Here is a 13,447-nt window from a genome sequence, read left to right as displayed (position 1 = left end):
CTCTATCAGCAATAACAAAGTATAGCACACTGAGCTTGCCTCTAGGTGAATGCACACTGATAACTAGTTCTAAAACCCTATTTATACCATTTATTAATATGATTCCATAACAACATTCTGCTTTTGTCAGCATCCTGTCAGGATTCTCATGATCTAATGCTTCTGCAAAACATACTGAGAAGTCTCCTCAGCTGCACGGCTAACTGTGTGTTCTTATTCTGCTGGCACAAAGCTGCTGACACAAAACATCGTGATTTCCTTTTAAGTCTTAATATCTAAACATACTATTGAACATTATATAATTTCTTAATCACACAATGGTTACATAAATTCATATAAAGTTAAATGAAACTTGTCATTCTATAAAATGGAAAAGAAAACTTATAACAATTCTATAATCTTTCAGCAAGATGATGGGTCTTGATCCAACTGTCTAGGTAGTCTAGGAGTGTCTGTTAATTTTTGGGTTGAATCAACTTCCTTCTGGATCTTCTTCTTTACAGTTTTCATCAGATACATTCAATTTCTTTATGTCATATAACAATTTCCCCATTTCTTTTAGTTTATTTTCCATAGCTTCCTTATTGCTTGCGTTCTGTCTTTGTTGTCTTTTAATTTGTTTCTCTCTTTTTGCTGCATTAATTTTACTCTGTTTCTTTATAGTATTTGATGAGATTGTCACATAAGGATAACCATGTGCATGTTGTATGGCAGTTACATGTAATATGGCAGTTACTCCACTCCTAACATTTCTATTCACACTAGTCACCCAGCATTTCAACAGTTTTTGTTTTTGGGAGTTTATTATTGACCATTTAATAATTAAAAATGACAGAGGTCTGGATCTCTGTGTCCTCATAACTTACTACGGCCGTAAATAGGACATCAAATGAGTAAACGGACTATTTAAACCCCATTTGTGAAAGTTCTAAGTATATAAATATTGTAACAGCGAGTACTGAATATATATAATGGTCATGGTTATAGATGTACAGAATAACACGTCTGCACAGGAGTTCACAAAGATTTATATACGACTAAAGTATATAATGTGAAAGTTGAGAGAATTAAAGCATGTTACTGGCTTCAGTATACGTGACAGAGAATTACACACGACTGAACTCTATTGGTCGTGTTTTCAGCGCTAGAGAATGTGATGTGGTGAGAAATCGCAGGATCCTTTTCTCTGTGATGCTCATTCTTACTTGTCACATCTGTACACAGATGTTCATTTTATATTTTTATCCTGACATTAGAACCTTGTGTTCAGGTAGACACTTTATTTCTCACTGATGGAAACACCTCAATTCACTATCAGAGAAATAAATCAAACACTTCATCATTTCTCTTCCAGTCTGTATCGGTGTAATCTGACAGAGGAAAGCTGTAGAGTTCTGTCCTCAGTTCTCAGGTCAAACTCCTCCAGTCTGAGAGAACTGGACCTGAGGGGCAATAAACTGCAGGATTCAGGAGTGAAGCTGCTCTCTGATGGACTGAAGGATCCACACTGTACACTGGAGAAACTGAGGTACACACACACACACACACACACACACACACACAAAACAATATTAGTGGTGTATATTGTTTAATCGTTTAAGTGTGTAACGCTCGACTGGGTTCATGCTGCATTTCCTCTGAATAACACACACACAAATTACAGCTTTTCTATTTACTAAACTAAAAAACACAGTTTCAGTTCTGTCATCTGTTCTTTTGTGTAATTTGTACTTTTATTATACAATGTGTGCTCAATCTATCAACTTTTAGTTTATCCTCCAAACATATTTTAGAGAAAAATGATGATAGAGTAAATAATCCACCTCGGTCATGTTCATTACACACGTGATTGTGTCTGTAACACGACTGCTGATGACATACACCAGACACATCACTGAAACAGGATAAAAGATTATAGTCCTAATTAAGCTCTAATGTAGGGGGTGTGTCACTCTGTGTAATCACCTTGTATCACCTGAATCTACAGCACTGGACTCGTTACACTTCACCCTTCATACCATTCTGTGTGTTTTTCTTACCACTGCTGGTTGTGTTGTTGCACTCGGTTACAAAAGTGTCTAAAACAGGGGGAGTCACATGACTGACTGAACATGATGGCTGCTTAGACCATTTGTTTGTTAGACATTTAAAAATCTCACTCTGATATTCAATGTTCTTCTTTATACAACCCTCCAAGCCATTCGTTATGCTGCTAAGAAAGAGCTCTTCATCACTGATGCTCAAAAAAATTATACTTTAAACTCAAATAAATTATGGACAGTGGTTCACCACAACCTTATTAGTTTTAATTAATGTTTAATATTTTTGTTTAATCTGTGCCACAATCTTGTGTTTTAACAACAAAACTGAATTAGGAATCTAACGTGAATTATTAATGTTCAGTCAAATAAGTATAATTACTTTCCTGTAACTTAAAATGGTTCAGTTGTCTGAACATGTTTTCATCGTTTAAAAACTCTTCAAATATTTTTCACTAAACCAACATAAGAACTTTTTATTCAAACACCTCATTTAGATTATTGACAGTGGTTCCATCCAATCAGTTAAACTTTAACACAAAGTTTTTTATTTCAAGTTCACACACAAATGTTTTGCTTTGAATAGTTGCAATTAAACTGTAATGACGCGTCATAAGGCTGATGATCCATTTGCAGCTTTTATTGACAGGGTTCGTAAACAACAGGCAAGGTCAGAGTCGGCAAACATAACAACGTAGCGAAGACAGAAATCGTAGTCAGAAATACAGGCAGAAGGTCAGGGCAGGCGGCAAACAATCAAAAACCCAAAAGACAGAAACAGAGTAAAAAACCGGGACTAGAAACAGACAGGAAAACGCTCAGACTGATAGCAATAGCTGATCGAGACTTCGCACTGGGGTCAAGTTCAAGTTCGCTTTATATAGCGTGGGAAATAGGCAACAGCTGGCGGCGTAATTAGTCCCGGTGCGGGGATTGTAGGAACTGCAGTCCGGAAGTGACTAGTACTCCGGAGACGCTTCTCTGTGTTGGTGCTCAGGAGGCGAGGCAGGTGCTCCAACCATGACATAAACATTACTGTAAGATTACAAAACTGTAAAGTTTACTGACAAATTAGATTAGATCAACCCTTACTCTAACACATCTGACAGCAGCTTTGTCTTCAGCATTACTTTATTAGATCGCTTGTTGCCATCTAGCTCCAGAAATAACTTCTCTAGTGCTTCAAAAGTGTACCTGAGTTCTGTAGGGCAGCACAAGTTCAGTGCATATATCAGCCCTATCAGCTCGGCTGTGACATACACTACATTGTTGAGATCTTCAAGAACTCTCACACCCTCCAAAATCACTCCAACATCTACTGGGCAATCTTCACTGTTTGAACCTTTTATAACAAACAAGCCCAACACAGTCTTCTGGATCGAGTCCTGAGTCCTGGGTGCATCTGTATCCTACAGAGGAGAATTACAATGATACAGTTATTCAAAATTCATGTGTGTTAAAGGAATATTTCACCCAAAAAAAAAAAAATTTAGTCACCCTTGTGTCATTTAAAACCTATATATAACTCTTCTGTAGAAGACAAAAATATTAAGGAATGTCTCAGTGGTTATGTGCCCATACAGTACAATGGACACAAAAGTCAATGGGGTTCAGTGTTGTACAGTTCAAACATGTTCTGCTGGAGAAAGCAAATCAAACAGGATTGGAATAACATGAGAGTGGGTAAAAGCTGAAATAATCTTTAGGGGGAAAGTTCACCCAAAAATGACATTTCTTTCATTACCCTCATGTCATTTCAGCCACCCACTGACTTCCATTATATAGACACAAAACCATTGAGACTTTTCAAAATATCTTTTGTGTTTCACAGGTGAGTCATATACAGGTTTTGACTGACATAAAGGTGAATCAGTGTGAATGACAATATTTGGGTAAACGATCCCTTTTACTTTACTACAGCATTTCACATCATTGTACAACAAAATGCACAAGGCAAATTTTCTTAGCATTTACTCCTTAATAGGTCTGCTAGGGTCTTCAGTAAGATAGACAGAGATTTGAGTATACACTCTTGCTTTACATCAGTGTATTAATGAATTATAGCTTTTACATTTTTTCCAAATCACAGACAAAGAATAGAATAGAACGGGGGCAAAGAAGCCTTTGTTATCGCCACATATACATTACAGCACAATGGAATTCTTTTCTTCACATACCCCAACTGAGGAGGTTGGGGTCAGAGTGCAGGGGCAGCTATGATACAGCGCCCCTGGAGCAGCGAGGGTTGAGGGCCTTGCTCAAGGGCCCAGCAGTGGCAGCTTGGCTGTGTTGGGCCTTGAACCCTGATCCTCCAATTAACAACCCAGAGCCTTAACCAATGGCTCTAGGGACATTGAATGTCACCTCGCTGGGGGGGAAGGAGCCTGAGCTGGTGCGGGAGGTTGAGAGATACCGACTAGATATAGTTGGGCTCGCCTCCACGCACAGCTTGGGCTCTGGAACCCAATTCCTAGAGAGAGGCTGGGCTCTCTACTACTCTGGAGTTGCCAGCGGTGAGAGGCGGCGGGCTGGTGTGGGCTTGCTCATAGCCCCCCAGCTCAGCGGCCATGTGTTGGAGTTTACCCCGGTGAACGAGAGGGTCGTTTCCCTGCGCCTTCGGGTCGGGGAGAGGTCTCTCACTGTTATTTGTGCTTATGGGTCAAATGGCAGTGTAGAGTACCCGACCTTCTTGGCGTCTCTGGGAGGGGTGCTGGAAAGTGCTCCAACTGGGGACTCAGTCGTTCTACTGGGGGACTTCAATGCCCACGTAGGCAGCGACAGTGACACCTGGAGGGGCGTGATTGGGAGGAACGGCCCCCCTGACCTGAACCCGAGTGGTGTTCTGTTATTGGACTTCTGTGCTAGTCATAGTTTGTCCATAACGAACACCATGTTCAAACATAAGGGTGTCCATCAGTACACATGGCATCAGGACACCCTAGGTCGGAAGTCGATGATCGACTTTGTGGTTGTTTCATCTGACCTCCGGCCGTATGTCTTGGACACTCGGGTAAAGAGAGGGGCGGAGCTGTCAACTGATCACCACCTGGTGGTGAGTTGGATCCGATGGCCGAGGAGGAAGTTGGACAGACTTGGCAGACCCAAACGTACTGTGAGGGTCCGCTGGGAACGTTTGGCAGAGTCTTCGGTCAGAGAGATCTTCAACTCCCACCTCTGGAGCTTCAACCAGATCCCGAGGGAGGTTGGAGACATTGAGTCCGAGTGGACCATGTTCTCCACCTCTATTGTCGACGCGGCTGTGCTGTGGCTGTAAGGTCTCTGGTGCCTGTCGTGGTGGCAATCCCCGAACCCGGTGGTGGACCCCGGAAGTAAGGGATGCCGTCAAGTTGAAGAAGGAGTCCTATCGAGCCTGGTTGGCTCGGGGGACTCCGGAGGCAGCTGATAGGTACCGGAGGGCCAAGCGAGCTTCAGCCCGGGTGGTTGCAGAGGCAAAATCTCTGGTCTGGGAGGAGTTCGGTGAGGCCATGGAGAAGGACTATTGGTTGGCCTCGAAGAAATTCTGGCAAACCGTCCGGCGCTTCAGGAGGGGGAAGCAGTGCCCTGCTCACACTGTTTACAGTGGGAGTGGGAATCTGCTGACTTCGACTGGGGACATTCTTGGACGGTGGAAGGAGTACTTCGAGGATCTCCTCAACCCCACCGACATGTCTTCCACTGAGGAAGCAGAGGCAGAGGGCTCAGTTGAGGACTCGTCGATCCCCCAAGCTGAGGTCACTGAGGTGGTTGAGAAGCTCCTCAGTGGCAAGGCACCGGGGGTGGATGAGATCCGCCCTGAGTACCTGAAGTCTCTGGATGTTGTGGGGCTGTCTTGGTTGACACGCCTCTGCAACATCGCGTGGCGGCTGGGGACAGTGCCTCTGGACTGGCAGACTGGGGTGGTGGTCCCTCTGTTTAAGAAGGGGGACCGGAGGGTGTGTTCCAACTACAGGGGGATCACACTCCTCAGCCTCCCCGAAAAGTCTATGCCAGGGTACTGGAGAGGAGAATTCGGCCGATAGTCGAACCTCGGATTCAGGAGGAACAATGCGGGTTTCGTCCTGGTCGTGGAACACTGGACCATCTCTATACCCTCTCCAGGTTGCTGGAGGGTTCATGGGAGTTTGCCCAACCAGTCCACATGTGCTTTGTAGATCTGGAGAAGGCATTCGACTGTGTCCCTCGTGGTGATCTGTGGGGGGTGCTCTGGGAGTATGGGGTCCGGGGCCCTCTACTAAGGGCTGTCCGGTCCCTATATGACCGGAGCAGGAGTTTGGTTCGCATTGCCGTAAGTCAGACTTGTTCCCGGTGCATGTTGGACTCCGGCAGGGCTGCCCTTTGTCACCGGTCCTGTTCATTATTTATATGGACAGGATTTCTAGGCGCAGTCGGGGGCCGGAGGGAGTCCAGTTTGGGGACCACGGGATTTTGTCTCTGCTTTTTGCAGATGATGTTGTCCTGTTGGCTTCTTCAAATCAGGACCTTCAGCGTGCACTGGGACGGTTTGCAGCCGAGTGTGAAGCAGCGGGGATGAGAATCAGCACCTCCAAGTCCGAGGCCATGGTTCTCAGCCGGAAAAGGGTGGCTTGCCCCCTTCAGGTTGGTGGAAAGCTCCTGCCTCAAGTGGAGGAGTTTAAGTATCTTGGGGTCTTGTTCACGAGTGAGGGAAGGATGGAGCGGGAGATCGACAGGCAGATCGGTGTATCTTCTGCAGTGATGCGGTCGATATAACGGTCTGTTGTGGTAAAGAAAGAGCTAAGCCGCAAGGCGAAGCTCTCTATTTACCAGTCGATCTACGTTCCTACCCTCACCTATGGTCATGAGCTTTGGGTCATGACCGAAAGGACAAGATCCCGGATACAGGCGGCCGAAATGAGTTTCCTCCGCAGGGTGGCTGGGCGCTCCCTTAGAGATAGGGTGAGGAGCTCGGTCACTCGGGAGGAGCTCAGAGTAGAGCCGCTGCTCCTCCACATCGAGAGGAGTCAGCTGAGGTGGCTCGGGCATCTGTTCCGGATGCCTCCTGGACGCCTCCCTGGGGAGGCATGTCCAACTGGGAGGAGGCCCCGGGGAAGACCTAGGACACGCTGGAGGGACTATGTCTCTCGGCTGGCCTGGGAACGCCTCGGTATTCCCCCGGAGGAGCTGGAGGAAGTGTCTGGGGAGAGGAAAGTCTGGGTGTCCCTGCTCAGACTGCTGCCCCCGCGACCCGGCCCCGGATAAGCGGTAGAAGATGGATGGATGGATGGTGTTTTTCATGTTCTGACTTGTCTTTAGTGTTTGTGTGTATGTGTTGTTTAGTGAGGAACAGCAGCTTCCTCAGTTATGTTGAGTAGTGGATCCACTCACCTTATATAGTTTAAAAGCACTGTCTCTTTTAAAGAAAGACTGGTGCTGTGGGTTTATTGTATCTGTTTAGTGGTTTGTTGTATAATACACAGTTTGGGTGAAAGTTATTGGTGTTTTTTGTGTGTTTTCTGTTATATTCTCTGTTATGAGCCCAGATCGTGTGTGTAACCAGGTTTCTCTGAGGTGTGTTACTGAGATTTGAAGGATTACACTTTCTTTTCAGCTAATCACAGATCTTTATTGAGAAGTGATGTCCTTTTCTCCTCTCCACATCTCTTTCACAGCTTTAGTCATGTCCTCTTGATCCTGATAGCTCAGATAACAAAGGGTTTTGTCTTCTGCCTCCTTAAACAGCTTGTCCAAGTAAGACACCAGATAGACGTTTAACTCCTCCTTGCTGAAAAAAGCATATTTATTAAAGTTTATGACTGAATTTGAGGAATTTATTAGCTTTAACAGCAACTTGGTGAAGGACTGTAGGTTATTATGGGATGTAGTTAAAGACTTCATAATCTGTGTAAAGCTAAATCTGTTAAACTACAAAACCTTCAGGAAATAAGATTAGACGGTCATGTAGAACTCCTCGTACTCTAAAGCACTTTTTGTTGAACTGGTCTCCTTTTAATGACTTTAGAGAAATTTATAACATTTATAACAAATATAAGTAACATTTGAGATTAAAAATGTTTAGCACAGATTAATTAAAAACATTCATAAAGATGCTCATCTTGCTCAAGGTGAAATATTTTACTTTTTTAAGAATATCCTTTTATTTTTTGTGCAACTCTTATATTCATCTACATGTTTATTGATTTGTACATTTTTATTTATTTATTGTTTATTCTCTTGCTCCTGCCATGAATATAGCACTTGATGCTGAACATTGAGTTAAAAATTAAACTCCTAACAAAACTAAAATCCTTTTATTCAAACTGATTCAAATGTAAACACATGGTTCATTGTGAGATTGTAACATGCCACTGTAGTGCAGACAAGAGAACATCTGAAAACATGTTTACAAGTGAAACAACTGTCACAACTGTCACGACGTGATGTTCAGTGTGAACAACCTTGTTGTTGATTATAATGAGATTTATTCCAATAATATTTATGGAACATAACACAAGGCTGTTTTATTGTAATATCTGATTTATTATGACAAACTTACAATGGATTCAGATCATCAGTAATGTTACAAAATGAATACAAATGTTTCAGTTGATGATGGTCTCAGTATTGGTGGGTTGTAATTAAAGTCGTATGCAAAAGTTTAAGAACCCCTGACAATTTCCATGATTTTGATTTATAAATATTTGTGTGAATAATTGGGAATAATTTCTATAATTCTTTATTTTCTGTAATAAAATGCACTGTATCTGCAGTGTTGGTTGTAGAAACTTGAACACAGATCAGAGTGTAGTGTTTGTAGGCTGCTCGCTCTCACATGTGTGTGTTATGTACATGACCTAATGGTGTTATAATAAATTGTAGCTGAGAGATTGTGGAGTGCAGAAAGACGTCCCTGCTCCTGTAAATGTTCTGATGTGGTGTCCTGTCCTCTGATTTGTGTGTGTGACACAAACACACTGACATTTCTGTTACATCTTCAACTTTAGCTGGATTATGGCTGTGTTTGTGTGTTTGAGATCAGTGTTCTGATATTTCATCATTTCTCTTCCAGTCTGTATCAGTGTGATCTGACAGAGGAAAGCTGTAGAGTTCTGTCCTCAGTTCTCAGCTCAAACTCCTCCAGTCTGAGAGAACTGGACCTGAGTCACAATAAACTGCAGGATTCAGGAGTGAAGCTGCTCTCTGATGGACTGAAGGATCCACACTGTACACTGGAGATACTGAGGTACACACACACACACACACACACACACACACACACACACACACACACACACACACACACACACACAGAGTTTTAATAAACACTACAACATCCAGTTCTCCTCTGTGGTAACTGTAATTGTAGTGATCTGATATATTGTCATTGTTGTGTGTGTGAGATGGAGAGTAAATGTACTGTATATAAAGATTTTGTGTAGTTCATGTTTTCAATACTAAAATTGAGTGTGTTAAGTGTGAGAAGGTTTTCTTTCTTGCAGGATTCGTTACTGCAGCATTACAGATAAAGGTTTTGCTGCTCTGGCTTCAGCTCTGAGGTCAAACTCCTCATCACACCTGAGAGAACTGGATCTGAACCGTAATAATCCAGGAGAATCAGGAGTGAAGCTGCTCTCTGATCTACTGAAGGATCCACACTGTAAACTGGAGACACTACAGTGAGTTACTGACTTACTGTCTCTTTACTGTATGATATTGAGTAATATTCACTGTGTGCTGTAAAATGTCACATCTAATGTGTGTATTTATGCTTCTGTTGTTCATAAGCAATGTGTTTAAATGTGTCTGTAATTCTGTCCTGTTGTGTTTTTCAGCATTAATTATGATAAACTCACCAGGTCTGGTGTATGACAGGAGTCTCTCCTCAGACCTTTTTTCCAGGATAAAGCAGTTATGGTGGTGAAGCGTTAGAACACGTCCCACATTTCCAGCAGTTTGGGAGCTGAATCATTCATATTCAGATGTAGAAGATCCATAACAATAACTGAAATAGATCAGTGTTACTGTTTCCCAAATGTTTTTGTCACGGCACAGTTTTGATTTATAAAACATCCCACGGCAGATGGCAAACCACTAAGCTTTAAAATTAATTGCACAAACACGCTTCATTGCTTCAGATGGCATATTAAAAGTGGACATAAGCCTATATTAAAATGACATTTAATGTGAAATTTGAGCTTAAGACAGGTAGGAATAAGTTAGTTACTGCTACTACTACAGTTGCTGCTGATAAAACAGCAAATTTTGGCTACATGTCATTGCTGTCCGGCGGAAACCTCGTATTTTTTAAATAATTGTGTCATCAAAATTGCTATTATGGCTTTATAAATGGTCAGACAAGTGCGTCATTATATTAACATTTTATGTAAACAGCTTCATCTGAGGCAATAAGTGCATCACATTAGTTTTTTTTTCAACTTACAGGATATAAAGTTTATTGTAATCGCTGTTTTTGTTGTTGAATACATGTGGACAATAGGTCATGATTTAAAAGGTAAAACAGAACTTAAAACAGTATTGGCTAGTACAACTACACAGCAAATATCTGACAAAGACTCTTTAAATAAAAAAACATTAGCCTTTATCAGTGTAATGTAACGGAGTACAAATACTTCGTTACTGTACTTAAGTAGAAATTTCACGTATCTGTACTTTGCTTCGCTATTTAAATTTGTCAACTTTCACTTTTACTCCACTACATTTCCTCGATAAAATGTCTACTTTTACTCCATTATTTTCCTCTAAGCGTCTTCGTTACTCGTTACTACAAAATAAAATCAGAAGAAATGTGTGCGACTGCAATAAGGTTTGGCGAATCACTGCTCAAAGACTGCATTACGCTCCGCACGCTCTACGGGGAAGCTCAGGTACGCGCAGTCAGAGCTGGAGGAGTTTATCTATAACGTTAATCGTCAGAAAACCGCAAAGACGACAACCAAAAGCAGTGAAATTTCACTATTCTTATTACCAGAGTTGTAGCACAAACAAAATATTAATGCAAACAATCCATTTAATACTAAATAAAAATAATATTTATTGATTTGGTCTTTGTCTTGTGATTTTTTTTTTATTATTAATGACTGCATTCATTGGACACACTGTTAGTAGAGAATGCATACATACATGAACTGATTTGATTCAAGATTGGCATCATTACATCATGCATAAAATTTTGGTGTCCACTTTTGCCATTTAATAATACCATAACTTTTGGCTTACTATGTAGTCATATAATATATAATATAAAACTCTCATTGAGGGCTAAAACCCCCTAAAGATGAGACCCTAGAACCGCCCCTGCTCTTATGCCTACTGAAAATCACTGACATTTTACTTTTTACTTCAAATACTTAAGTACATTAAATATCAGAAAATGACTTTTGATACTTAAGTACAGTAAATATCAGATACTTTAAGACTTTTACTTGAGTAATATTTTAAAAAGTAACTTTCACTTCTACCAAAGTCTTTTTCTAGTACGATACTTGTACTTTTACTCAAGTATTGCTTTCTACTACTTTATACAACTCTGGCCTTTATAGACAGTGTTTTCTGAGTAAAAACGCTGTAATGTTACTTATTCAAACATCAGTTCTTTACTTAACCTACATTTGCATTGCAACCAAACAGAGACCTCCAAACTGCATGCAGCACTTTATTCCCTTAGAGGCGGGGCAGACTTATGAGGTTTGACTGACAGTTTGAGGAGCCAATGTAGTTCCAAGGTTTAATCATAAGCTCTCTTAAACACTTTTCATTGCTTAAATGTTTGTAAAAACCCACCTTTAGAGGTAAAGGATTCAGGATAAGGATGACCGCATTGATTTTTTTTTTAAAATAATCTTTTGTAGAATTTAATTTATTTTTATTTTTTGCATTTAATATAGAATTTTTCAATATATATTTATATAATTAAGAAATAACTGGAAGTGTAATTGTAGTATCTTTAGAAACCGACCAGTAAATACACAGAGAAATCATTCTTGATGGTCGCTTTATTTAGGACACGTCACAGGCTTTTAACAGTGCCAAGACATTACGTTACTGCCACCTGCTGGACAGACATAAATAGATCTCACCATACAACATTCCCCCCACCCTTAAGTCAAACACTTTCTTCTTCAAAAATAGGCAGTACATTTTTCACCTTCAATAGCCATTTAAATAAAGTGCATTACCCATCACCAATTCAACAATAAAGTTCAGAAGTTCTTTTTGTTGTTTTGTGGTGATGGATATCATGATTAATTAGCCTTACTAATATGTTCTGCATCCCCGATGTTATACAAAAAACTACCATTTGCAAAGAAACGTAAGGCAACGCAAAGCATCTGCTCGGGTGTAAGAGCACGGCCGCGATGGCTGATGTTTCTGATGTCAGGATGGATGAGATGATGGATGTGTCTTATTGACCGTTAAAAAAAAGGATTCAGCTCAAATATAAATACATAGGGATATGACAAAAAAAAAATCCACTCTGGGCCTCAGAATCCTCTCCTGATGTAAATGTAACTCCCTACGAATGAATACAGACTCTTCATTAACAGGATCGTCCATAACAGAACATTTCATTCCCTTTGCTGCTGTCTGTGTAACTGAAATGTGGGCAATGAATGAGGTGTTTAAACATCGCTTCCTCTTTAAAAAAGGGGAGGAGACCGAAAGAAGCTCTGTGTTTACCGAAGAAAACCTGCTCCGACCAGGTTAGGGTCACAGAGTAAGTTACTATGGTAACTGTTACTGTGGTAACTGCTGCTATGGTAACTGCTGCTATGGTAACTGACTGCGTATAAGAAACGGGTTTAAGTTTTCACTTAACCTCCTTTCTGAAACAGGCCCCAGACCATTAGATATGCTAAGCTAGTTTATTTACATTGCTGTGTGGCGCCGCGGGAGTGTAGCAGGCGGGAGTAGTGAAAACACGGAATGGTATTTCATTTATATGGACTCTAATGAGCCAAGTGGAATGGATTTCAAGAAGCAGGAGCGTGGTCAATGATGTAGGTAAAACGCGGAATGGACTTTCATTTATTAGGGCATTCCTACATAGACATATACACTAGATCATAGGTTACTAACAGGCGGACCGCAGTCCGGGTCCGGACCCAGAAGCTGCCCAATACGGACCCGGACCTACAGCCAAAACAAAAGGATATGATTTAAAACTTGACGAAGCGCTTCTATTTCATCCTGCGCAGCTTTTGCAATCTTTACGGTAGTGGTAGTGGAAACGCACAGACCAATTGCATGTGAGTTAAGCCATCCCACGTGATACCACTCAGCCAATCAAGTCGGTGTATTCCTGAAGTAAACACTGCGACTCAACAGTGCAAGACAGATGAGAGAGAATTAGAGTAAAGTTACACGTGAAAGAAAGATAGCGATACATGTAGAAAACAAAGGGAGAGAAACAGACGAGTGAGACGGAGAAAGGG

At 41.4% G+C, this 13,447-nt stretch overlaps 1 protein-coding gene across 1 annotated transcript in view; it reads left to right on the top strand.

Annotated features, from left to right (window-relative positions):
* Positions 1-13,447, top strand: part of LOC132838411 (NACHT, LRR and PYD domains-containing protein 3-like) — an 89,824-nt gene that overhangs the window by 41,833 nt on the left and 34,544 nt on the right. Inside the window, exons 7-8 of the mRNA XM_060858720.1 lie at positions 1,355-1,528; positions 9,064-9,237. Of these exons, the coding sequence (XP_060714703.1) occupies positions 1,355-1,528; positions 9,064-9,237 (348 nt within the window). The remainder of the gene's footprint in view (positions 1-1,354; positions 1,529-9,063; positions 9,238-13,447) is intronic.

This window comes from Tachysurus vachellii, chromosome 22, assembly GCF_030014155.1.
Source record: "Tachysurus vachellii isolate PV-2020 chromosome 22, HZAU_Pvac_v1, whole genome shotgun sequence".
Classification (NCBI taxonomy): domain Eukaryota; kingdom Metazoa; phylum Chordata; class Actinopteri; order Siluriformes; family Bagridae; genus Tachysurus; species Tachysurus vachellii.
The sequence above is the reverse complement of the archived record's forward strand: the minus strand, read 5'-3'. Positions and strand labels throughout refer to the sequence as shown.